We start from the raw sequence: 27,575 nt of genomic DNA, 5'->3' as shown, positions 1-27,575 counted from the left end.
CACGCACATATTACCCCCAAGAAATAAATGTTTTCGAGGAAAAGTCTGATACGGAGTGTACGCGTTACTTACTAAAACATATTTTATTCATGCACTTAGTCTGAAAGTAGACTAACGAAGCTTGACTTCCTGGGTTCGTCTCTTTCATTAACTTGACGCAGATTCAGTGTGTGAAAGTTGGGAGAGTGAACAGCTGTTAATCCAAAAATGATTGCTTCAAGTTTCAGGGACTGCCAGGTCAGTGATGGGGCGTCAGAGAGAGTGACATTATAAAAAGATAAGTTTTAGCATGCGTAAGGAGACGACATGCGCCGTTTATTCGTAGTTTAACTAGCTGTTAGGCTAATTGACTCGCAGGATAAATAGTGTTTTTAGCATGTATGAGATTGACGGTAAATTAACTGTTAAAGCGAAAATGTGGCGATGTTGATTGGGTGGGATTAAGCCGTGGACGTATTGAGGATGTTTATATCAGATTTTACCCGCTGCTGCCACAACTCGTGACCAAAACATTCAATGAAATGTCCGCTAGTGATTTTTCCTTTATTGGGAGTTTTGTAGTGTTGAAATATCTGGTATAACGTTAACATTAAACCGTTTATTTCGTGGGCTGACGTCATTAATCAACCGATAACCTCTGCACATTGAAGGTTAGCGTTATATCCGTGTGCCCCGTTTTCATGGTCACCATGTTTAAACTCCGTGTCAGTGTTTCTGAAGCCCGAATCTACACTGCTTTACAATATTTCTATCTGCAAAATAACGCTTCTGTCTTTTACAGGCATGGAGGGCAGAGGGTCTTCCTTTGTCCACCAGCAGTAATGAAGCTTGTAAACTCTATGACGCCATACTTACTCAGGTAGCCCACCTTTACACCTTGTACACCTTGTACATATTTACACCCAGATACAAGCCTCTTCCCTTCATGCATGCTTCATGTGTTACGTGTGCAGTTAAACATCTCAATGCTGTTTGGCTCCTAGTATGTGAAATGGCGTAACGATGAAACCCTGGGAGGATTTGATGGATGCATTTCTGCTATCAAGGCAGCTGACCCTAACTTTGGTAACACCACCAGTTCACTTTATTTAATTTTTGTTTACCAGTTGAATATGACAACTCTTTCAAAGAAGGCCTAGCCAAGAAGCAACATCAAGGAGTTGAAAAAAGTACAAAAGGAGACACAAGTGAATTTAAGGTTAAAAGTTAAGGATAAAAAAAAGGCAGGGATGAAGGTAACAGTGCTAAAATTATGTGCTACAGAAATAGCCTAATTAAAAACGACTATGCACCTCTATACTTTAAAATAAACAACAAATAGGTCAATTCCTTCAAGTTCCCTTTAATAGGGAGTTCTAGGTAGAGGGAACAGCAACCATAAAAGCTTTCCTTATCATCTCTCATGTTTTGGGTTCATTAAACAGTGTGAAATAAGGGTCAGGTAGTCTGAGTAATCTAACAGGAACATTAGGAAAAAGGCAATTCTTCTCAGCTGAAATACTTAAGACATCCTCCAAACAGACTGTCTTAACTGTGGATGTTATATATAAAAAAAAAAAGCACAGGTTTAATTAGTAACATTACTGCCAGTTACACAGCCCTGGCATTTTACTTGCTGGCTAGCTGGAATGGCTCACTGGATCATTAATGGAATATAGGCATTGTTAACGTTATCATTGAAACCAGTGCTTTTCTTGCTATGACAAGTCAAAATTTCCAATATTTTGCCAGGATTTTGTATGTGTTTTTACTGTATAATAATGTCTTGTTGTATTGTTTGTTGGTTAGATAACCAACACTGCACTCTTACAGCTTTCAAAGCGCAACATTTGATGAACGCTTGGGTAACGAGCAATGACTTCCTGTGCTATCATTTTTAGTTTACCAAAAGCATTGACCCATATATTAATGTCATCAAATTGATTGGACAATTACTTGAATAAACACCATTTTTCATACAATAACATGGAGGTTAATTTTCTTCAGCAGGGATGGTGGATACTTTAATCTCTTTATTTGTTTATTGAATTGGTGTTAATCTATTGTGACTGAGATTAAGATAGTGCCATGGCTGCCTTGTGTAGAATCATCTGTCTTGATATATCTGTGCTTGGTAACCATGAATGGTTAAAAATAAAATTAATGACTGGGATAAGCATAGAGCTTGAAATCAATACATAGTGAGTTATGAGTCATCAGGGCACTCAGTGGGGATGAACATCTTTAACACTTTATTCATCTCCTGTGAGAGATGAACAGAAGTTGAGAGACCTGTCTTAAGTAGAAAAGGCAGTTATGTAAAAGATACCCTCGAAGGGAGACCTTTACAAGTACATGTGATTCAATATTTTGACTGTTATACTGCAGCGAGAAAGTCCAAAAAGAAAAGACCAGTGTTATCTTTTTTCCCTGTAGTTATGGGCCATGTGATCAGTACGGGGCTGGAGCTGGTGGGAACATCGAGCTCCACCCGTCTGAATGAGCGACTGGCCAGCGATGTGAGGAGGACAGTGGAGCTGGCCAACAGCCAGGACATCACCCCCAGAGAGAAGCTCCATGTCAAGGCTATGGAGTTCTTCTCACGTGGGTAAGATCCAGAGCCAGGTTGGAAATGGATAGGAAATGCAGATGAAACAGATGGATGAATAAGAATTTGGATATATGAGGCCAGTGGCTGCCAAAAAGGGGTCCTCAGACTACAAGTGCCCTTTGAAGTTGTAACAGGAGATCCATAGAAACATGAGATATTTTTTAAGTATGCATTGCTGTCCGCTTGCAAGGGGTTTTAAAAAATGTGTAGAATTCTCCCCTATGTAATTGTACTGCTTGAAACAATTGGTAAAATAAATAACATTTCATTTCAAGATAAAGCATCATTGCATAGAAATTAAATACAGGTTTAAACTTGAACAGATTATGGTTGAAATGTTCATAATGAATGAATACATGAATACAAAATGTATAGCTCAAGCGATACCAAATTCTTGAGGCCCATATTGATATTTAAGAGTTTTAAAAATCTGACAACGATCTTTCAGCTATTATCCATATTTTTTAACATTAACAGAACATAAAATGTTTTGACAAGGATCCCTTCAATTAGTTTTTTAATGAACTGTAAAGAAGATATGTACTGAGGGGGACTTGTTTGTGCTTTTTGGTGGGCAGCTATGTAATGGCAACTTTTCTGAAACTGTCTTAATATATCTTTTTACATGAATGCTCTGTACATTTCTTCTTTTTTGGCCAACATACTGCAAAGTATGTGCTAATTCCAATATATCCTGATATCAGCTGACATATTCAAGACAGTCTGCATGCAGGCCACCTCTGTGGAGATGCTTTTGGTACAGGCTCCGCTCTCATGGTAGCTCCTCTGTCAGGACTGGAAATGCCACCAAAATAAAACAAAATGCACAAGACGACGCCTCCGCTGTCAGGAAAAAAGACCTCAGAACTCTCGGCTGTCACGGCAAACACAGTTTAACATGATTTTGTCAGTGATAGGCTATATGTTAAATAATTCTGCCAACGCAGTGACATTAAAGTGTCCTATGAATTCTTTAAATGTAGCGATATATACAGTATCTGTCAACATACCATGTAAAGTGATTGACTGCTAATATAATGATACATATTGATTCAATAATTATAGGCTATCAACGTGGCAGTATTATGTAAATAAAAAAAGAGCTTTACATAAATGTAATATATAGAAAAGTTTTCTTTTTTTATGTGAAATTGACTTAATGAGCTGACAATAGCCACTGTTGGAATAATAGCTTGACTAGATAACATATGGTAGTTACAGTTACTTAGAGTTACATAAACTGATAAGATAATGTAAGCTATTTTAACAGCACAACTAGTACAGAGCAAAACATTCAGACTAGTGGATGTTTTGGATAATGCAAATTTGCTGTTGTGTAGAGGAAGCTTTAAATAATGACCAGAACAGGTGTTGTTCAAACTACTACTTTGCTCGCCAATATGCTGCAGTTTTACAGAAAAGAAAGTAAACAACAGACTTTGCGCACAAATATTCAAAGCTGCGACAAAGCACAGGTTAGGTTACTTCCTTGAAACTTGAAAAAAAAGCATCCCTGTATGTAACTCAGAACAACATATTTTCAGTATTTTGTCCAAAGTAATACTGAGTAAATATCATTACCAGGTTTCTCATTAATTCTCACATTTTCTGTAAATACTAGGTGTAAGATACCAAATGTGAAGAAAAGACAGAGTCAGAGTTAACGCTCAGTCATGATGCTTTATTGGCATTTAGCCTACAGCTAACTCTGCTAATGTTGACACAGGTAACAGAATACACAGAGAACAACTATGGAAACCTGCTTAAGTTGCTTACAGCACAACTCACAACAACAATGCCTTACACTTCATTTTGTAACATTTCTTTGATATAGCAACTAAACATGAATTTCCTTTATAAAACTACTTTAAAGTCACAGTCAAGTTGTCACTGCTGTTGCTGCCCAATCTGAGTCAACTGTAGATGTGAGTTGTGCATGCACCATGGTAGGTTTCATGTGAATAAGCAGATGCTGGAGTCTAACCAGTAAAGCAATCTAGCCAAAGCATGGATCACCTTCTCACAGTCTGGAAGCATACACTGTGAGTTCACTGCTGATCTCAGAGCTGGAGGAACACTGGATGAACCAAAAATAATAACCTCTGTCTTTATTTTCTTTAATATAATAAAGCTGGGTATCATCAGCATAGCATAGATAAGAGTTTTTTGTCTGAGTGTAGGTCTGTAAAGGACAGACAGAGAGATAAATTATAGTCTTGAGAAGATACAGCATTTATTAACTGACACACTTTAGCCTATACTGTACATTTACTGCCACTGTCACTTTTCTGCTGCTTGCTCTCTCCTATCGCTCAACCACACTCTCACACTATGCACGACCCTATTCCTTAAAGGAGCTACGCTATCCTTATAACAGTACCATTAACAACATATTGATATTAACGATTGTGTGAAATTTTAGCAGCAGTGCTCATAAATGAATATAGAGGAAAAACTGCACTGTGTACCATAAACTGTTCTGTAAATTTCAGCTGCAGTCTAGCAAGTAATATTTCTATTTTATCCTCAGTGTTTTATTTCCCTTTGGTATTGTGTGATATACTGTAGGAGCTCAAAGCATATTGACATTTTTGTGGTTGTCATGGTATACTCGCTCTGCTGCCCCTCACAGAAGTGTTTATGTGTTTTACAATGACTCATGTTTCTTACAGAAATTTTCCCAAGGCCTGTGATGCATGGGAAGACATTCTGGTAGATCATCCAACTGATATGCTGGCCCTCAAGTTTTCCCATGATGGCTACTTTTACATGGGAGCCCAAACCCGCATGAGGGACTCGGTGGCCAGGGTGCTGCCCCACTGGAAACCACATATGCCTTTGTCCAGGTACAGAAGACATTAATATGTAGCATATACAAGGATTGTGAAAGTCACACAATGACGTACAATGACGTGTAGATGCTAATAGATCTGTTCAGTTTCAGAGTCAGCAAGTGAAAATGTGTAATGGTGTGGGTGTTTGTAAGGAAAGTGGTTCTCTCTGAGAAGGTAGAGAGTGTGTTGGTGATTTAACCGTACAGTCCTTACAGTACAACAGAGAGTAATTTCTCACACAGGGGGTACAAACTAGGACCATGCATGCACATCCAAACCAAAGACGGCAGGTGCTGGGCTGAAAATGAGCAAATGTCGAAATAAACAAATCAACAGCTCTAACACTGCAGGGCTCCAATGTCCACTTATAATTTATTGCACCAAGGTGACGTTTCAAGCACCACTGCTCTTCATCAGACTCAAGTGACAAAGCACGATGCCATCTTAAATATATACAAACGGGTGACAAATTAAAGGAAAAACCGATACAGGTCTAAATGCTGGTGCCTGTGTTATGCTGTGGGGACATTTTTGCAGGCCTGGTTTGAGTCCACTTGCCCCCTCAGAGGGAAGGGTCACTGCAAATCAATACAAAGTTGTTCTGAGTGATCACCTTTATCCTATGATGAAACCTTTCTGTCCTGATGGGAGTGGTCTGCCAAGGTAGATTGAAGCTGTTCTGGCAGCACGTGGTGGCCCAACACCTTACTAAGACGCTTTATGTTGGTTTTTCCTTTAATTTGTCACTGTTTGCATATCATACAAGTCACATGATACAGTACCATGACCCAGATCTCCAATGTGACAGAAATAATAAGCATAAAAATGTATATATGCATCCATAAATACATACGCACACACACGCATACACACACACATAAAGATATTGTGTGCATGTATATATACATACACACAACCATGGTAGTGTACATAGTTCTGCATACATAAAGTTCAGAATTCAGTGGTGTAGGATAACACTCAATAAATCTCTTCAGAAAAAACAATATGTGCAAAAATATATTATATGTACAAAGATATATACAAAAGCATGTAGAGAGGAATACACTCAATAGGGTATCCCTGACCACTATCAGGCTTGTAGGCTGTCATCAAGTGTGGGAAAATACCAAAGAGGTACCTCTATTTGTCCTATGGTGCAATATTATTAACCAGAGACTGCAATTTTCTGAAGTGGTCCCAGTAATATTTGCTGGTAAAGTCTACTGAAGTAGCACATCACATGACGTGAATGAGCTATGTTTGAGAGAAAAAAAAAAAAGGTTATAAATGCAGTTGCAAGAACAACACTTTCCACTCATATCTTGGGATGTTTGATTTGAATTATCTGTTAACTCCCCCTGCTCTTTTATCTGTTTCACTCTTCGGCTGTTTCTTGTTTTTCACTGTGTATTGAGTGTTTTTTTAGAGTGATTGTTCTTTGGGGTGTTTTAACTGTGTGCTCTCCCTTATGCCTCTGTGCATCTGTTTTCTACTTCTTTCCCGGTTGATAATCATAGAGTTTGCAGTGGAAATTGTGAATGAAAGTTTTGACAGCACTTTGAGTGCAACTTCAGAAGGCTTATCTCCAACCAGTTACCACAGTTGCAGTCAAATCAAGTGCACCTGCAGAGCAGCTGCCCCACATTAAACTGATATCACAGCCTACATGAGTCACATGTTTTACCTGCAAGACTTGTGTTTTAATGCTGTTCATCGTTTGTGATGCGAAAATACTTGTGTCCTGGTGTTAGTTCAGTTGTAAAACCCAAACGCACTGCAGAGCGTCTCTCCTGCCGACAGCTGACAGCGCTGTCAGTGGGAGAGTCATTCGCACTGGACGGTAGAGGAGGAGATGCAGAGACACTGGTATGCGTCTATTTAAACAGGAGTTTAGCCAACTTCGCTGCATTTAACACTTGAGCTGAGAGCGTCAGAGCTCACAGCAGGAAACACTCTACATCGCGCTACTTTCTGCTGCTTCCATCATCTTGTGCCGATTCCTTTTTGAAAGAGTAATGGCCAATGGGGAAACTCCAACACTGGGCTGGCCGACCAATGGTGTAACTTCATCACTCACTCAGGCACTCAGTCACTCAGGGACATAGCCTCGGTCTTCACCCTGCAATCACGCATGTCCTTTATGGGTGACAACTTGCTTAAAGTCAGTTATTGTTTTCCTCAACATCCTTCCTTCTAACACACATAGTTGAAGTATATAGATAAATCAGACCAAGCTGAATCCACCTCATATTTCATTTAAACATTTAACGCTCACATTCAAGCCTTACAACAATAGCCTCAGGCAATATCTGTATAACAGAGATTTTACTGAGAGCTTATTGTCACAGTATTACCACAGTGAAAATAAAAGTTCCTAAATAGCCCTAATGTGAAGGCAGTAATCAGCATGATAGAAAGTTTGCACTGATCAAATGATTATGTTGACTATTTGAAAAACAAATAGGAGTCACTTTAAATCATTATTTATTGTTATTGCTGGACGCATGTTGTTTCAGAAAACCTGTGTCCGCTTTTCATCATCCAGAAAATCTAACAAATCCTATCATAACTCCATCATAACAACTCCAAATAAATAGTTGTAGTTAAAGTTTACCCTGCCCTTTATTTTGTAATGAAAGGTTTTTCTGTGTGTGTGTGTGTGTGTGTGCGTGTGTTTTCTTTTTCAGTTATCTGAAAGGAATGTATTCCTTTGGTCTCCTGGAGACTCGATTTTACGACCAGGCTGAGAAAGTAGCCATGGAGGTGAGATTTTCTTCTTCTTATAGTCTGTTGTACACAGTGTTGCCCTGTTATTGTGGCTGGGTGGCCCAGGCTGATTGTGTCAGTTCAATTCGGCAAGTAATTTGCTGTCAAAGACCAATAATAAGCAGTTCATCCCGACCTCAGCAGCCTGACTCTTCTCTGCTGAATGTGTAATGCATACAAAGTAGTTGAGACTTGAGGGTCACTTGAAAAAAGATCGGGTGACATCAGAGACAGTAATGGAGAGTTAAGCATACCATTATTTTTAAATTGTCTTCTTATTCTACATCTGTATTCTTTCTCTTTGTGTTCAACTGTAAAATCTCATCCTCTTGTGCAGGGCCTTGCTCTGACTCCAGACGATGCTTGGTCTGTTCATGCTGTAGCCCATATTTATGAGATGAAAGCAGAGGTGGACAAAGGCTTGAAGTTCATGGAGGGCAGAGAGAAAGATTGGCAGGTACAACCACTGGCAGTGTGATTTTTCTGATTAATCATATCTGAGTAACCTTGTACAGTTCTGTGGTGATTGTCAGAGTCCACTGAATTAAATTCTAAGTTGAAATAGCCTCAGGAAAAATATTTCAAATATCTGTTGTTTAATTCTAGGTATCTGACGTATTGGCCAGTCATAACTATTGGCACTGGGCACTATACTTCATCGAGAAGGTAAAGATTATAATGAGTTTTCTCAGTCAAGCGCATAGTTGGCAGTAGGATTGTTTGTGGAACTTGTATTTATGATATCATTTCCCATGGGTAATTTGAAGTCTAGAGTTGATTATATTGCAAGATTAATTTGTGTTTGCATCTGTGCAACACAATCTATCAACCCGGCTTGTCTCTCAAGTATGAAGTTATTCAAATTTGACTTTCTCACCTCCTCCTCCACAGGGGCAATATGAAGCCGCTCTGCAAGTGTACGATTCTCAGGTTGGTTCTTGTTGAAAGTTTATGTCCAGACTTTAATGGTATAGTTGTATGAATACATGAGGACTTTTAAGAGTCATGCGTGTACCAATACACAGGGGGATACAGACTAAAAGCAATGTGTTGTGCTTGTTGTGAGTCAACAGGGCAAGTGAGAGCAAATGGAAGTAAAATCTATGTGAAGATGTGAAAGCCAAGCAACAACACTCCCCCCCTCCCTGCCCTCCCCCTTCTATGTGTCAACTGCCAAAGCTGATTATCTTTTTTACTCAAACGCTCTAAACTTAAGCTCTTTGGTGTCCTGTACCTTACAAGAACATTTCATAATGTTACTTACCACTGTGATACATTTGAACACAGAAATTCTTACATCACGTTAGCTAAAATTCATGAATGTTTAATTACTCACGTCAGGGGAATCCCGCAAGACATAAATGTGTCTTTTTTTTTTTCCTTCTTCTTTTTTGGAAAAACGTCGTCGTTTGGAGATAGTTGCATGTTATATTCTTCAGTGTTCGAGGTGAATGGTAAAAGTGCACCCTGTTTCCCTAAGGTATTCAGACGTTGTAAAGCCACAGGATCCATGTTGGACATTGTAGATGCCAGTTCAATGCTCTGCAGACTGGGAATGGAGGGTAAGATACAAGCTAATATGGGAATTCACAGGGCAGCTTAGCACTGGAACCACTGTCTGGTCCATCTATTACACACATTATCTTGGATGCTACTGATCAGAGTTTGATTAAAATTCAGGAAATGATACATGTCATTGCTCAGTTGGAAATTACACTTTTCAAAATGACAGATTTCTGAATGTGTTGGACTGAAGGGTGACTGCAAAGTCTAATGTAAGATAATTTTAAGATTCTAAGTGAAACTGCTAATGAGGTGAGACAATCACAGTTATTATACCTCATTAATCTGAAACTCAAGCTGCTGTTTTGGAAACAGGTGTAATTAGCACACCTCAGACCAAATTCAAACAGAAATGGAGATTATATGGCCTGATGACATTTCAAAAAATATACTTTTCTCAAAATTTTGCAGCCCTAATGCATGAACAAGCAATGTTTGTTGTGTGGGTGCACGTCAGGTGTGTCTGTGAAGGACCGTTTGCGGGAGCTGCTCCAGGTAACGCAGCCTCACACCGATGATCATGTGACCTTATTTAATGACCTCCACTTCCTCATGGTGTCGCTGGGAGCTAAGGAGACCGGGACTTCTCAGCGTCTGCTGGAGGGCCTCCAGGAATTGGCTAAGTAAGTTCCCACACCATTTCTTCTCTTCACTGCACACCTCAACGCTGTCAGCCTTGCATAAGAGCCACCCAGGCCTTATTTAAAACCGACAGAAACAAGGCTGAGAGTAGGATGGCGAGATGCAGTCAGAGAATTCAGAGCTGCAGTCCAGCTCAGAGACCAGGGTCTTTCCTCTGTAGCAGATGTTGTAGCAGCAGCTGCCGCCTCTAGAGTTTTGCGGTTATAATGTGTTCTGGCATCCTGACCATGGACAGCTTGTGCTCTCCATTTCGTCTGGCACAAAACCCACAGAAACGCTGCCATTTAAAACCAGTTCTTTAAATTGTCATGTTTTTCACTGTTACGCAATAACACAAAGTCACAAGAGTTTGGGAATGATGCACCTTCAGGGGGGGAAGCAGCTCTTGAAAGAGTGAAAAGTCCATTTCTAAGTAAGGAATGGAAATTTTCTCAACTTAGCTCTATTTTGAGACATCAGGCAAGCTGCAAGAAAATGTTTAAGCTTTGCATTTATTTAGTTCCATCACTCACACACACCATGTCACTTGTGTTACCTTGGTTTGGTTGGATTGCACAGTTTTACATAATCCATACTTTGCTATAATGTAATTTTACAGTCAGAGGCAGTCAGTCTAAGCATTAGCTAATCCAGGAAAGCCTTACAACGGTATGGAATGTCTGGCCATAGGGTGAAGTGAATCCTGCTCAGATGTTAATGTCTTTCACACTTAAGTAGAATAATATTCTAATACCCCTGTCAGTCTGTATTGTGACACCCCTCCCACTGTCTAGAGGGTTGTCTTTGCCAAGCTCAGCAGGTTATTGGTTGACAGGGGAGATTCGTCTGCTCATCTAATTCCCCTCGTTCTTTCAGGCTATAAAAGCTGGCCCATATGCCCACTCTTTCTCTCTCTTCCTACAGCTGATATCCACCCTGCATCATTTTCTGTGGCTTTTGCACCGTCAACATCTCCACCGCAGAGATGCCATACATCCAGGCGCTGTTTCCACTCCCTATAGTTGATTTGTGTTGACTTTAGTTTTAGTAGTTTTAGTAAATGATGTTCTAAGTATACAGTACCTCTTGTGAGGACTCCCTCCTTGTCACATTCCCTGCTTGACAGCCAGTTTGACAGTATAAATAAACAAACCTGGAGCTTTTTCTGTAGATTTTCATAACTTTTACATTATAACATATTTGTTATTATAAAATAATATAATTTTTAAATTTTTTTAAATAATCACTCGTATATTAGCATAATTCATGTTCCATTTCAATGAGCTATAGAGTTTCTTCTGTAAAAAAGAGTCCCTTATTGTCTACAAAGCAATTTGTGACCAAGTTTTTTTTAATATAATATAACCACACATGTTTTTTTCGGAAAGAACTACTTTCAGAATTGGTTTAATAATGATAACATATTTATATAAATGTAATTTATATATGTAATTAACATGTAGCATGCTTGTTTCCCTCTCGATGAAACAGTTTGGTGAGGGGTATATAAATGAACAGGCATACTTGTGCACTAAACCTTTCAGTTGTACCAAGAAATGTTTTTTCTTTGCTTTACCATTTCTTTTCTTCACAGGGAGCCAGGGGACAATCAGCAACATCAGCTGGCTGGAACTATAGGTGTGCCAATGTGTCAGGCCATGATGGAGTACAACCAGGGCAACTACAATCGCAGTGTGGAGCTACTCTACCCTTTACGCTATGGCATAGTAGACATAGGGGGCAGTGATGCACAGGTGAATTACACAGAAATAGGTAGCTGTTGCAAACTCAAAGCAAACAAGAAAAATCAAACAAAATCAAACACAGACCCAACTGCAGTTTTTTATGCACAGTTGAAAAATGTTGAGCCTTGAGGTTTTACTTTTTTTTTGATATCATTTATCATACTATATTGTGTCTTTGTGAGTAAAACAGAACTCCCTACTGTGAAAATAGGCCAGAGGTGAAGAATGCTCTGCACAAGAGCTACAGCTTTTCACTCTATGAACATACTACATAGTGTGAGAATGTGGGGCACAGTGCACCAACATGAATAATGAATCTCTGTGATGGATGCTGATGGACTTTATGCATTTTATGTTCTTTGTGTTCAGGAAACTGCTCCCTAAGGTGCAACAGTGTTCATATAATATAACACAAAAGGGTTGACTCTACATACAGTGTTGAACTGGTCCTTGTTCACTAATGGGTTTGTCCACTGTTGTTTGCAGAGGGATATCTTCAATCAACTGCTTATTCATGCAGCCATGAAATCCGAAAATAAGCACCACCAGAAACTGGGAAGGTAATGCACAACAGGGATTTTATACCAAAACACAGGATGCTTCAATTTTTTTCCAATTTCAGTGCTGTGTGTCTTTTCATGTGAAACTCTGCTGAGAGAATATAGAAGAAAAAAGAAAGCTCTTGTGCTATTTGAACCATTGGATTTCATCATGATGCTGTACAGTTGCTGTTGGAGCTGCTGTCCACTAGAGTTTACTTTATCTACTGTCTATCTATGTGCATACAGAACACAAGCTGGATGCTCCCGTTATGTAACCCACATCCCCTGTCTGTACACCATGTTACACTTTCATTATTGATCAGGTTAGCCTCCCTGCTTGTAGTCTCTCTGAATCTGTGTCCATCTCTTTGTACTGTGTTGTGTTGTGCTGAATTCCTCCAGATGTCTTCTGGTGGAGCGCGAAGCCGTGAGGCCAAACTCCCCTCTGACTGATCGTCTGATGCAGCGAGCCCTGGCTCTTCACGACTAGACTGATTGCAAGGTGCACTGAGCAGTTTCCATGCACAAAAACATCAAAGCACCACCGTAACCTGATATGCCGGTGTTTGGCTTTGGGATATACTGCTACCAACCGAACCGGTATAGCAGTTCGGCTGTGTTGTCAAGACGTCTGAAACCTTCTTGCACTCTTTTGAATGTACATTTTCTCAAGATTATGAGCCAATATTAACCTCATGTTGTCAATGATAAATAACCTTAAACTATGATACCTAAATACAGGCTTTATATGATTTGATTATTTTAGTTAACGAATCTGACAACTCGAATCAGATTTGTCAATGTATCTTTCTTCTCATGATAACAGAACTTCATCAAATGAATTTTATTAGCAAACATATCACATTTAAATATAAATACTTTTCAGAGATAAAATCTTCATGTCAATATCAATACAAAAAACCATGTTCAAAACCAATAAATATACATTTTGTACTTTGCATGTGATCACTATTTGAGTAACACAATAAAGTGCACCACACTTGTAAGCCCCGTAGGCAACACCACGTTAAGAATAAGAAACGTCGCAGTGATACAGTAGCAGTAGAAAAGATGTCCTTGCATGTGTCAGAGGAGTTGAGCAGAGTACTGTAAGTTCTTTTCTTCCTTCCTCTTCCCCTGTGTCGGCCCACGCTCACAATACGGAGGTAATCTCATCTTGGATCTGAGAGATCAGGATCTGGGACAGCACGATGCCTGCAATCTAGGGGACAGCAGCAGCCACTTTAGATTACAGAAAAGACTCTCAGGGTCCCTCGGAAGGGTGTCGTAATGCTCATTTGGCACTGGGATGAAATGCTTCATAATGAGATAAGACTGTTGGATAGTGTCACTTGTAATAATTTTAGACTCATATTTACAGGATTACAAGACTACAAACATATCACTTCCCATAGAGCTGATCACCATGCAAGAGAACACCCACATTCGGTAGCAAACACAGCTTTTAACAGAGCTTTTCAATAATTAGCAGTTTGATTTAAATGTGGCTTGTTATGCAGACAAATCCAGTAACAGTATTTAGTCAGGATGTGCAAGACAAAAAAGAGAACTTCATCATCAGATTTACTGCACATCAAAGCAGCTAGAATACTAACGCAATTGTTTTGACGGGACTCATGGGTAATTCACATGCTTCCCTCTCAGTACAATCATCGGGGACCCAATCAGGCAGATATGAGAGCGAGAGAGATCAGGCTAAAGATCCCGTGGCAAAGCTGCATGCTGTGCGAGAGACGGAACACAATGTGACAGCACCAGAATCATTTTGATAAGTAAGCGGACTAATTATTTAGAGGCAGCTCTTGATAAGTGCTAATTTGATTTCATGGCCAATCTAACATATTGACTTGAGTTATTAACAGTACTTAATGCTTTGGGATTCGCCATGTGTTGTGCAGCGGTGTTCAGATAGTAGGAAGGAATAGTCAGTCTACTCTTTTCTGAAACGCATAATTTAATGCATCTTACACCTGCAGACTTTTACCTCCGTCGCACACTAACCTGCACTTTCGATCTAGATAGTCTAATAAATGAATAATGTACTATTAAATTTTCATTAAGCCTTTGTGCCTAGTTATGCTATCTAGGTATAATCCTCCGTTTTAAATCAGTTCTATCCTGATGGCCTTACATTAACCCTACATCCTGTTGGTTTCTTTGACCTCAAATAAGATTTTTATTTGATTTTTTTTTTCCCTGTTTGTATCAGGATTGGGATATTCTATACGAGACAATCCCAGGTTGTGTAGGGAAGTTGTTGAAAGCTCTCCGATTGATGCCTGAATGTGCATTAGGAAAGGTACAGACCCCTGATTGATGAAGTGTTGCTCAGACTGTTTCACAGCCCTGTCCAATGCACCATGTGAGTCTACCTTTGAGGAAGCAGATCCCTGTCAATATCTTGATTGCCACACGCTCAATCTTGTGAGCTTTCAGTTGGTGCCTGTATTGACCTGTGTGTTTTTGTGTGTGTGTACTTATTTGAGACAAGACTAAAGTCATCTTGGCCCAGAACCGTGGGTGGTTACTGATGGCACAGGACTGTACAAGGTTGCCAATTAGTGCACAGCCTGTACGAATTGAGTGCATGAGTGTGGTTACCTGAGGCAGGGCCAGACCCAGGGCTAGAGCCCCCACCAGTAACAGATGAGACTCGATCCACATCACCGCTTTGTCTGCACAGCCTACCGGGTAGATTGACTTATTTGCTTCCAGGAAGTTCTGGGTTTGAACCCCAAAACCGCACATGGTGTTGATAACTGCCTGTATGCCAGATGGACAAAGGCAAAGACAGAGACAGAGAATGTGAGTTTTAAAAATGATCCTGTTAAGCAATTGTTTCTCTCTTTCTGTGGACCACATAAACCTGAACTGCTGACAACAATATTCAGAGGACGCTTTCACAGGCTGCTTTTTCACACCTCTTGTGTTATTTTGTATTGACAAAGATATTAACTATTGTGACAGCTGAGGAAGAATTTTTCAGAGGCCAACTGACTGTAGTGATTTGGAATAGAAAAGAGGAAAGGAAATGTCAAGAGAGCAATACTTAGATCCAGCACAGTCACGTCTATTTGATGCGACAAGGAAGACTGTTAAGTCCCTGACGTAGCTGCGCAGTTGCAGGATATGAACAGCAGGTTGCAGCACTGCATCAATTCTTACAGTGTTTAATTGATTTTTCACCCATGTTGAAAATGGTTGCTGTGATCTGTTTTCCATGTAGCATGATGTATAATCAATATTAGTGTGATGGATCCACATGCACTCTTTAGTTTTCAGTGTTCACACAGACAAGAAGAAGCCATCAGTGGTGGCCTGCAAGCTGTATTGCTGTGTGTCTGCACAGACGTTAAGCAGGCATTTTACATGTGTATTTGTGTGAGTGCAAACATGTGTATTCATGCATGCATTGGTACACTATATATACCGTTTGTGTGCCTGCATGTGTTCTTATCTGCACACATTTAATTTTTTATGCATGTGCATGCGGTTGTGTGTGTATGTTCTGGTAAGACAAAATATCATAAAACCTTCATGAGAAGAACTTGTATTTTGCAGGAAAATCACCACTGCTAACACCGTTAAGGTTGGTCATGTTACTGTGCTGGATATGTTCATTATACAGCAGTTGGTTAGTTTCAGCTTCTGACCACTGCAGCTCCTTTATGATGCAATGGTTGGCATATATCGTCTTATTTTAGAGACTTTTTCCTCAATCGTTATATAATTCTTTATATATAATTCTTTTATATGCAAAGCACAAACTGGTTGGTCATTTTCAGAACAGATTTACACGTAACCTACACCACTGAAAGGAAAAGGAAGTAATACCAGCAGCAGTTTATACCTGCAGCTGTAGACATTCTGGTGTCGCCTCCAGGCAAAAAAAAGCTTCTGTAGTTTTGACACATTTGTGTGCTTATCCAATGTCGGAATAACAACCACTGCCTGTCTGATGTGTGGCATTGATCAAGTCAGATTCCCTTGCTTTCAAGATATTTGCTTCATTGAATATCTTCTAATTAATAGCAGTCTGTCAGTTTGTGCGGGGTCAGGTGTTGTCATCATGTGAAAAAGCGAATTCAATACAAAAAAAAAAAACTGCAGTTGTAACTCATTTTGTCTTGCCCTACTCAATAAGCATTGAGTGACGTATGTTACTAGCCTACTCCACCAATGTAATTTTCAGTTGACATGATAGCTGCGGTACTGGTTGCAAAGAGTAGTTAGCTTAATGTTTTCACATTAGTCGAAGAAATGTCAGTTAAAAAGTTGTTACTAACTGAATTTACAACGACTTGTATAGTTGCATCTGTCTCATTTACACCCGTGAATGACATTCATACCATTTTTCTGTTATTCCGCTAATTTTTATCATTGAAGCTAGGTAGCTAGCCCCCTCTCCCACCTCCAACTTTAACTAGGTGTTTGTTTTTTTTAACTTTAGCTGGCTAGCTATGTGGGAAGATAGCGCCCCTAGTCTTAACCCTGCCTACTAAGCTCTGATTGGTCAATTGTTTCTCTAACAGTGCAAAACAGGTGTTAATAGGCACAACGCCAGACCTATTTTACAATACTGAACAAATCTGAGATGTTAGCTTGCACTGCAGCTAAATCATATTAGCGGAGACTGGTTTCAAATGCTATTCTACATGACACCCTGTGTCCTTGTTGACTGATACACATACAGGTTTTTCACAGAGCACGTTGGAACTCTGTTCGTCGCTTCACATTACTTAAAAAACTCCATATAGCCGACAAATTTTGCTAACTAAAATTCAGCCAAATATGATCCTTTTTTGAAGCAATGGTTTTGATTTAAGTTAATTTAAAGAGTTATGAGTCTTTTTTATATATACATATATGTTAAAAAAAAAAAAAAAAAAAAAGCACACCTCTCCGGGAACAGGAGTGCAGCAGGAGTAAGGTACAGCACAGCGTTCAGAGCTGGGGTTCTCATGTGTACAATTAAAGTACAAGTTCCAAGACCAGTCCGTGTAGTTGTTCCACCCACAACACTTGAACTGAGTAAAAGGGAGAGAAAGAGAGAGAGAGATCACAGCGCAGGTATATATTTAGAAAAATGCTCGTACACTGTACATCCTGCCAGTCTGGGCATCTCCCATGGGAAAACCCATGCTCACAAGTGTGCCAGTGTGTGCAGATGGAGGAGGAATATCACACGAGGAGACCCACAGAGTACAGGAACTGTATGTTACACGTAGCCTCTCATGTGGAAAACCCTCACTAAGCCCAAAATAGCAAACATAAGACATGCAGTTTTGTGGTCTCTGGTTGTGGTTTCTTGGTTTAGTGCTCAGACTTATTCAATAAACCGCTATCTGTGATCAATTTGAAGACTCGTGTGATGTGGATAGCTACAGACACAAGTACAGCCACTCTAAGTGGAATTGGTCAGACCACCTCTTTCTGGATGTAATCCATCAGGTTCTGCAGATCCAGGTCGTCCCTGTAGTGCACAATGGCTTTCTTCACAAACTTTCCCAAAGCATCACGAGTCTAAGAGTAGAGAGACAGGGGAGTTTATACATATAATAACAGCTTTAATATAAACATTGCCATGTTCTAAAGAAATTAAATCTGTTAAGTTTTAATAACTTCATTAAATGGTAAACAAACGTCTCTATAACCAAGCGCCTAAGGTGCTCACTGACATGGTGAAACCTTTCAGGGTGTCTGGCTCAGTTAATTACTCAGGGTGCATCTGTGGAGAATTGCAAAAAGCTTCTTTGTGAAACCTCCTTTGGATACTAATTTATTTTAATTTGCATTTTTTATTTATTGTTGCGACTATTTAAGTGTATATTGTTGCATTACCTTTTCCCGGCATATGTATTCTTTATACAAAGCCATCTTGGGATACGTGTTGCATGTGTTTTAGCCTCTACTACTATAAATGTGGCGATATGCAGCATTAGTCTCTCCGTTGAATATTCTATGCTCATGCATATGTCCATTTAAAACTTAACATAAATAATAACGTCCTCTTGTTTGTATTGTATAAGCATCCTATGGGGTGTATCTCAACAAGACAGCAGAGGAGCAGAAATACTGCTGCAGCGTGATGGCTGCGGGAGGGCAGCTTAACAATGATCATAAAACCATTCAGGCCTTTGAGATCAATACACACGATGCATACAAAACATAGAGCACATATGCAATTTTTTTGTACTATCTCAGCTGTGGCAGATAATTGCTTGAACTTATCCATTTGTTATTATAATGTGGTAATTTTCAGCAGCTCCACTGGAGCTGAATAAACAAAATGAAATATAAATGAAATACTTTGATTTGATTGAATAATGTGTAATGAGGATTTCAAACTAAATGAGGTTGATTCAGACATTCAAATCATGTACTACTATATTTGTTGGCTTTCATTGTCCATTAGACTATATTCTTTATCGAGGCATTAATGAGGCCTTGCATTGTTAATATTTAGTTTTTCTATTCTCATATATAAATAGTGCTGAAAAGGTATTTAATGCAAATCTCCGTTCTTTAAAATTCTGAAAACAAGGAGGGCCATGGTTGTACAGACGGAGTTCAGATGAAATATATGCTAATAGGAGCGCTGTATGCTAATAAACCGCTGAACTTTAAAATTTCATTAAGCTTGAAATGAATTTCTGTGAGCGGTTTGCTGAAGGCTCTCGGAATTGTTCGCATTACAGCCCGTGTTAGAGCAGGTTATGTTGATAAATACTGTGAGCTGTATCAAAATAGCCCAAATTTTTATCCTGGAGTAGTTTTGCTAAATTGCGTTAGGATTTTCGCAGCGATCCCCCTCTCCACTCCATCATCCCAGTCCTCCCTCTGTTTCTATCTTTCCACGTGGTACACTATGCTCATGGGCCTCAGAGCCCACCGTCACACCTCCCCATGTCATTAGCAGCAAAGTCTCCTTCAAGGGATCTGTTGAAATGGAACATTTGGTTCCACTTTGAAGTGCCGAAGCATTTGAATCATTTAGCGAGGAAGGATGCTGGGAGGGTTGTTAAACTGCTCTGTTTAGCAGCAGGCAGTCCGAGCGCTGACAGAGAACACAAGGGAGAGGAGAGGTATCATCAGGCACCAGGCACCTCGCCACAAGACACTGATGTCAGGGAATGTTGCCACCGCTGGCTGTTGTATTTTTTATTCTCAGTGGAACTCTAATGGGATGTTACTGTAGGAGATAAGTGGATGCTAGAGGGGGGTATCCTTTCCTTCCCCCTAGCCTCCAAATCAATCACAGGGGTCATATATTGGACTCAGACGGATAAACAGGCACACACATACATACAGTATAGCCTACATTCATGCAGTCACTGAGTGGGTTACCTGCTGTCATTCAGATACAGGCACTTTTAATCAGTGATATTATAATACAGACACAGGCACTTTTAATCAGTGATATCATAATCTGGGGATAGGGACCTCCACAAGGGGTTTACAAAATAATTACCGAAACAGAAAATGATAAACAAAAATTTGTCCACATAAAATTATGTAATCACCTCAACTTTTTATTAAACTTTTAGGGTGTTTTAAAGAGTAAACCCTGTACAATTTTAGCTTTTCAGGCTAGAAACACTCTTTTGATTGACCCGATCACAACTCATAGTCATACAACCTGTGATGAGGAGTCACAAGTATGCATGGCTTCGTATTAATGAATCACAGAAAAAGCTGGCAAACACTGCCTCAAAGGATAATTCTGTTTATTACAACTTGGGTCTTTTTTTTTTCTTGTGGTTTTGGCCATTGTTTCCATCAGTTATGCTAACATTGTTGTCAAATTAATTGCTGAGATTTGAGAACACACCAACAAAAAAAAAAAAAGGTGTAATGGGCAGAAAAAACATGAGCAGTCAGATGATCACACAGGTTTTAAACAAAGGAGAGTCGTGACGTTATTACCCACACAAGCATTCAGACAATCAGGTTTTAAATAAGCCAACAGTTTAGCCAGGTTTTCTAAATCTCTTTACAAGTATTTGGGGGAAAAACAAAGTGAGTGCACCTGACATGTTGGTAATAATCACTGATTGCACAGGAAAACCGTGAACACAAGTATGGTAAGTATGGTAGGACAATGGTCTGTAAACAGAGGACAGTTTGTTTACATAGAGATACATACTGTTTTCTCTTCCAAATATGTTTGGCTAAATTAGTAGTTTGTTTTAAACCTGTATGATTGTCTGACTGCTCATGTTTTATGCCCTGTCACTGATGATTTCTAGATGTCAGCAATTAATAACTACACTGTTATTATTGCAGATAAGAACAATGGCGAAAACTACGAAAGGCCCAAGTCCTAATAAACCATAATTCTCCTTTTTAAGTTATTTCATCTGAAGTCAGTTCAACTCAGAGTGTACTAGAGAGAAAATAGGGCTGCTTTCCTTTATTTTCTGACAGTCTTCAAAACAAACCTGATGCACATTATTTGCTAGGCTTACAGACACCAAACACCGATTTCCACTAAAGTGCTGGTGTGTACGTATTTTTGTCTGCATTCATTTTTCTGTGTTTGCTGTGTGGCTCAGACATTGACAAGACATTCCCCCGTGGGCTCAGCGGGCCCATCTGTAGGTTCAGATGCTGCACCTTATTAAGTTTTATACACTCTACTTTACAAATGTACAGAATGTCCAAAAGCTGGGAAAGAATACGCAAAATCAATGGAGCTCGGGGGCATTCCCGGTCGTTGGTGTTGGTTACTGTGGAACAGAACTGGAAACCAAATGTGACCTTATAGTGATTTGCATTGCTTTTATATTATATATAATATTGTATCTAACTAAGCTAGTGCACAGGACTGTAAGTAAAGAGGCAGATACCTGATCAGAGTAGAAGAAGCCCAGGATTGCTATGGCCAGCTGGGTGAGGAAGACCAGTGTCAGGCTGAAGGAGAACTAAAAGCAGAAAAAGACACAATATGAAAAGGCAGTCTGACTAGGACAGAATCATAACTGACAGATTTGCCGTTACACATGAGATTTAAGACTTGGCTTTGGATTAAATGTAATTTGAGCTGCCATATCGGAAGCAACACACAGCGCCAGTATTAGTAATGTGTCTGTTATGGCTATTACTGTTTTGAGGAGGCGAATGTTCTCTCTGAGGGCTCCGATGCAACCACAGAAAGTGATGAAGAACATGACCACCCCCACCACAATTAGGATGACAGCCGGGTCGATCAGGAATGTGTCCCGCACCGTGTCTGACAGAAAGACAGAAAGAGCCCCTTCTTTATTTCTATACCTTTTTTTTTTTTTTTTTTTTACTTCTGTGAAAACTCTCTTCCTTTTCTTCCATCCTTTTTCTAACCTGTATTTAAACCTCTTCCCTCCCTCACACCACTTTTTGTTTTACAATCCTCGCTTCCTACACAGTCTGCCTTCATTCTCTTGAATCGTCAATAATCTGTTGTGGATTATACAGGACACAGAAGCGTAATCAGTGGGATGAATCCAGGTTAATCCTTTTTTGTTGCCCATCTACTGTATATTACAAATTATATGTCAGAATAATGACAGCAGGTAAGCCAAGGATAAAGCTAAAACTCACTGATCCACTAAACGTGACATGGTGTCAACAGGTGTGCTGCCAGAAAGAGGCCACCAACACAGCTGTAGACACTGTAATGTACGCAGTAACAGTTCATCACAGTTCTTTTACTCACTGTGAGCGTAAAACTGGAGATGTGGGGGACATGCATGATGAAAAGAGATCACTTACGATAGTTGTAACACAGGATAATAGACTAATTTCTTTAGAGTTTGAGAAGTGTCAAAGTGTGTCGTGTGTGTATGTACCTGTAGCTTTCTGGACTTTAGCGTACACCCCCATTGCAACAATCAACAAGGAGAAAACCTGAGAAAAAGAAGAGAGAGATTTTTGAAATATGTTTTGCCACAACAAGACATGAATCAGATTGCACACACTGAGAAGATTACTCCTCTGATTGATGTGATCGTCCTTCACATTCCGCTCGGAAAATTCAACATCTGGTATTTCCAGATTGGCTGCCAAATATTGCTGCGTTCACTTGTTATGATGTCGGCATAGAAAAGGGTTTTGGGGTTGTTATTGAAATAGAAAACTGACACTTTGGGAAATCCGTGTATTCACTTTCTTGCCAAGAGTTGGATGAGATGTTTTATACCTCTCTCATATCCATCCACTAAATATGAAGCTAGAGCCAGGAGACGATTAGCACAAAGGAAAATGGCAGGCCTAGCTAAAGCTCACATAATCGTATAAATTAACACATTTTTAAAAATTTGTAAATAAAGTGCAAAAACAGCTAGTTTCCCAGGCTAGCTGTTTTCCCTTGGCTCCAGTGTTTTTTGCTGATGTAAGCTCACCGTCTCCTGGCTTTATATTTAATAGACACATATGAGAGTGTTGTCAATCTTCTCAACTAACTCTCAGCACGTAGGTGAATAAGCGGATTTCTCAACATTCCTTTTAAGTTTGGGGAAGAATCTGGGATCCATAAGAAACAGATCTGTGACCTGTTACAATTCCTAGAGATTCTTTATTTCAGCGTGTGAAAATACAAACTTGTCTGGAGCAAAGTGAATTGCTTCCAGTGCGCTGGCTCTGTTTTCAGCAGACTTTATTTGCATTGTGAAACAGGACAGGTGTGATCGGATTAGAGATGATGAGCCTTTCCTCAGGTGCTGAGTATACGGTGCACCTGCTGCCATGGTAACCGCGCCGGTGTATGTGTTTACGATAAACAGACAGATGGATCTCAGTGGGAAAAAGAAATAACAAGACATATGGATCTTGGCTTTAATCATCTGAATTTGGAGGACATTAATATGGAACATCAACATAGACACATATTAGGATTTTGCTTTTAAAGCAAAAATCCTCAGAATTCAGAGCTTCTGTCTTCACTTTTCCACAAGAGAGGATTGTCTGTCTTCATCTTCCTGCCAAGTAAAACTTGACCTTGGTTAAAGAACAACGGTTGTTATTCTCCCAGACTGTACTGAGTGATGTTTTGTATTTTGACTATTGTAGGTGGACTATAAATAATTATTCTTCTCTTTAGTGTTTAGAACTGCAGCAGCAGAGATGGAGAGAAAAAATCAGAGAGGAGGTGAAGGAGGGAGAAAAAGCATGAGGCGGTTAGTGTGAGGAACTCAGTGTGGCGTTGATCTGTCTGAGACCTGCTCTGTGCTTTAAAAAAAAAGAAAAAAAAAACAAGAAAACATTAGAGTAGAAAAAAAATCCCCCACTGTGTAAAATATTGAACACGAAGGAGGCGTCGACAGCCCACACTGTGCATGCGGTGGATAAAGGGAAGAATACCTCCTTTAATGAGGTCTGAAAACAGTTAAAACATTCAGGCACAGACGGCCGCATGCAGTAAGTAATGGTGTTGCTTGAAGATGCATTGTTAACTGCTGAGGATGTTAAGTTCACCCTAACAGATGCCATGAAATAAAACAGTGGAGAGGGGAGAAAATAGGTGAAATTAGAGTTTCCTGTTGATTGCATTGTCAACACTAATTTCCCTCCTGTACTTGATTGTTTTTCTCACCTTGAATAACAATCTGCATGGCTTGGCTTTCATTTCCAGTCCCTGGGATTCACAGAAATTCTCTTGATTACTAATTGTGAGTGTGTCTATGTGTGTACAGAATGCCATTTGTTCAGCCCGTATAAGCACGGATTTGTTTTGTTTCTGTCTGAAAAGCCTATATTGGATCTGCGGAGGTCACGAGGATCTACACTCCACGGCATAATTTGCGATGAAAACAGGTGTAATTTTTTTTATTTTGCAGACTTAATGTCCCACACGATATTTGTCATGCGCAGAATTGTTGCTTTGAAATGGTATGTCTCATCTCCCTCACATTTTTTCAATCAATAATTTGATTTGACAAGACAATAGTTGACAAAACACATCAAGGATGCACATTTTCTTTGGCACGATGGCGTTCTCAAGATTTTTGAAGCACAGTGTTTTTTTTTGTGTAGGAGCGTATGCACCTGCAGCTTCATTTGTCGCCTTACCACTGTGTATGCTTATGTATACGGGTGGCAGTGTGCATTCGCAACAGGACACACACACACACACACATAAACACACACACACACACACAGTGAATGTATTCCAGCTCTGTTTTCAGGTTTTTCAAAGGGATGAATCAGGCTTCTCCCAGAGAATTGTGCACGGAGGTGAAAGCCAGCTGAACTGAGCCGTGGGGACACGGGGACAAAGGCCTGATGGATTAGGGCTGCAGTGTTCACTTCTGAGCCTGGCGTCTGATAAACAAAGTCAACACAGGCCAGGCTGTGTGGTTGCTAGAGCTGCAGTTTTTGCTGATTGGCTTTAAATGCGGTAAGAGCGCGGTACACTGTTTGCCCCCTCGCTGTGTCTGTGTAGGACTAGATGAGCCGGGATATGATGGAGGTGTGGGGACTTCATAGAACTACAGATGTGATCCGTGTGCTCAGAGTAGTAATGTGCGAGGGAAAGCGGGGGAGTCAGAAAGAGTCTTAACTGTGTGTGCACGTGAAAGCAACTGAGCCCTGATGATGAGGGACAAAGGCCTGATGGATGTAATGACTGCATCAAAGTGTCTCCTGTACTTTTATATCTTTCTTTCACAGTCCCAGTCGTCTCCCAGCCTCCCACTCACACTCATCACCAGCAGTGGAGCTTGTAATTTGGGACTTTTTTTTTTTTTTTGTGCTGTAATGTTGGGGAAACGATGCAGTCTACAGCATAAAGCAGCTTTGAGGCTTTTAAGTAACAGTGTTTGACAGAAAATATATAGAAACATTTAGTTAAAGACTACCAGCAGGCTCACACAGTTGCCAGGTGTTTCATAGTTCAGTAGGAGTCAGTGCTCCGCTGATTTGATAAGAATGCAGCACAACATTTGCCAGAGTGATGTATGGACAATCTGCACGTCCATATATAACTGTAGTAAACTTAAAATAGGTAGCAGTGGGGAGGCTGGGTACCCCTGCTGTACTATCTGAATTACATTTCTTCATTTATTATTTATAAACTTTTTATTATTTATACATTTTTTTTCCTGTTTTTGTTTAGCTTTTGTCTATTTGCTTCAGAGCACTTGTTTTTCCTCTCCCTGATAGCTGGTGATTTATATGCTCAGAAATATCAACAATATGTGACCCAGGACACCATAACAGCTGTGTTTGTTTGTTTTTTTTTGTTTAGTTTTTTTTTTTTTTGTCTGCACTAGCCTGTGCTACTAGAAGAAAAATCATTCAAGAGTGCAACTCTACTCACCCAAAATAAGAAGCTGAAGAAGAAAAGAAAATATCTGATCCAGGGGTTGACGAAGGAGAACGTCTCAGCTCGATTCAGATTAAGTTTCCTGTCCATTGTTTCTGTTTTTACAGTCCGACACGTAGCGCTACAGTCAGTTTTGCTCCAAAACAGTCCCAAGATCCAGCCCCACCCCGCAGATACTCGGCCGCCATGTGAATCTGTGAGGAGGGGGTCGTTCGCGGGCCGGGTGTCATGCTGGCTAAAAAAGGGGGCATGAGGCTGTGACGCTACCCCACCATGCTGGTAGGGCCCAGAAGTGTCTATGTAGGCCGGTGGGTCAGATTACACAAAAAATATCTCTGGCTGACTGCAGCTGAATGGCCTACGAGCTTAGGAGTATTGTGAACCTGCAGCTCTCTCTATTGCTGCCTTTTTCTCTATTACCTCAAAGTTCCTGCATTCTGCTTCATTGTACCTTTACTTTCAATATCAGTGTTTATTAGTGGCGGCTGTTGACTCAAAGGGAGGAAAAGGACAGGAGGACACTAGTTGGCTACTTATCTCTACTTTCTTCTGTTCAACTTATGTCCTTATTTTCAAATGCAGGGCTGTGCAGGTGCTCAAAGTTAAAAAGGGGTACATGGAACAAGATTTTAAAACACCATACATAAACATAATTTATAGCATAACCTGTTGAATTATAGCAACCTATATTCAAACAGAATGTATGCCATTAAGTGAATGGCATATAAAACAATTTGCTTTCAACAAACAAAACCCCTGAGTGGTGAAAAGGTTGATTCTTTAAAGACATTTACATATTGTTTCTAAATAAAGAATAGCTCAATTTAGCACTAGAGTGGTTCATAATGTGTTATTTTACCAATAAAGTTAAACAAATTTACCTTCAAATTTATAGTATCGTCCTATTGGCATTTTATTGGCATAAATTGACATTTATTCGTGTTTCCTATGTATTTTCTTAGTATACAGAAATATATATATATATAAGCTTATAATGTGATACAGGTACAGATCAGCACTGAACACTAGAGAGATTGAACACAAAAAACATTCACAGATCTAAAAGTGTAGGTTCACATCAAAAAGCATTAATGCATATGCATAATTCATGTATCAAATACATGACTCACACACTCTTATCTATATGCACGACAAACAAAAAATAGTCTACAAATCTGACAGTGTTAACATTGTTGTCATTCTATTTACTTTTAGTATTTAAAGAGTCTTAATTCTAGTTACTTTAAGCTCATTACTGAATATACAGCTCAGCTTAAAAACAAACAAGAATGAACAAATTCTCACAAGCAAACAGCCAGACCTCCTGCACACTCATTCACAAATCACACAACATCAACAGGTGTATCTGACTCATGTTATCTGATGTCTTCTTTCTTTCATGGAGGTGAAATATTCATGTCATAACAACCCACTGCATTTGTGGCTTTTGGTCACCTTGCTTGTTTGTTAACAGAACTTTGTTGCTGATATCATTAGCAACCATGACAAACAAGCTAACTCTCCCAGTTGTTTCATTTAAATTATGTTGATAACTTTATATTATTGACAGGTGTTTACTTCAGAGCAGCAGCA

The 27,575-nt window shown here is 39.7% G+C and overlaps 2 protein-coding genes across 2 annotated transcripts; one reads left to right on the top strand and one right to left on the bottom strand.

Annotated features, from left to right (window-relative positions):
- The first annotated feature begins 130 nt into the window (after positions 1 to 130).
- Positions 131 to 13,620, top strand: ttc38 (tetratricopeptide repeat domain 38). Its single transcript, XM_044357182.1, has 14 exons — positions 131 to 237; positions 782 to 859; positions 984 to 1,065; positions 2,416 to 2,587; positions 5,263 to 5,436; positions 8,112 to 8,187; positions 8,528 to 8,647; positions 8,797 to 8,856; positions 9,082 to 9,120; positions 9,671 to 9,752; positions 10,211 to 10,376; positions 11,969 to 12,128; positions 12,606 to 12,679; positions 13,064 to 13,620. The coding sequence occupies exons 1-14, from the start codon at positions 208 to 210 to the stop codon at positions 13,149 to 13,151; spliced, it is 1,401 nt and encodes a 466-aa protein (XP_044213117.1). The 5' UTR covers positions 131 to 207; the 3' UTR covers positions 13,152 to 13,620.
- On the bottom strand, positions 13,336 to 26,616 carry tspan33b (tetraspanin 33b). Its single transcript, XM_044357183.1, has 8 exons — positions 25,977 to 26,616; positions 22,510 to 22,567; positions 21,787 to 21,914; positions 21,532 to 21,606; positions 18,110 to 18,205; positions 17,581 to 17,709; positions 15,284 to 15,445; positions 13,336 to 13,883 (listed from the first exon to the last, which is right to left on the bottom strand). Exons 1-8 carry the CDS (start codon positions 26,070 to 26,072, stop codon positions 13,815 to 13,817), a joined length of 813 nt encoding a protein of 270 aa, XP_044213118.1. The 5' UTR covers positions 26,073 to 26,616; the 3' UTR covers positions 13,336 to 13,814.
- Positions 26,617 to 27,575: the final 959 nt, after the last annotated feature.

Source organism: Thunnus albacares, chromosome 7, assembly GCF_914725855.1.
Source record: "Thunnus albacares chromosome 7, fThuAlb1.1, whole genome shotgun sequence".
Taxonomy (NCBI): Eukaryota; Metazoa; Chordata; class Actinopteri; order Scombriformes; family Scombridae; genus Thunnus; species Thunnus albacares.
Note: the sequence above shows the minus strand (reverse complement) of the source record. Positions and strands in the feature narration are given on the sequence as shown.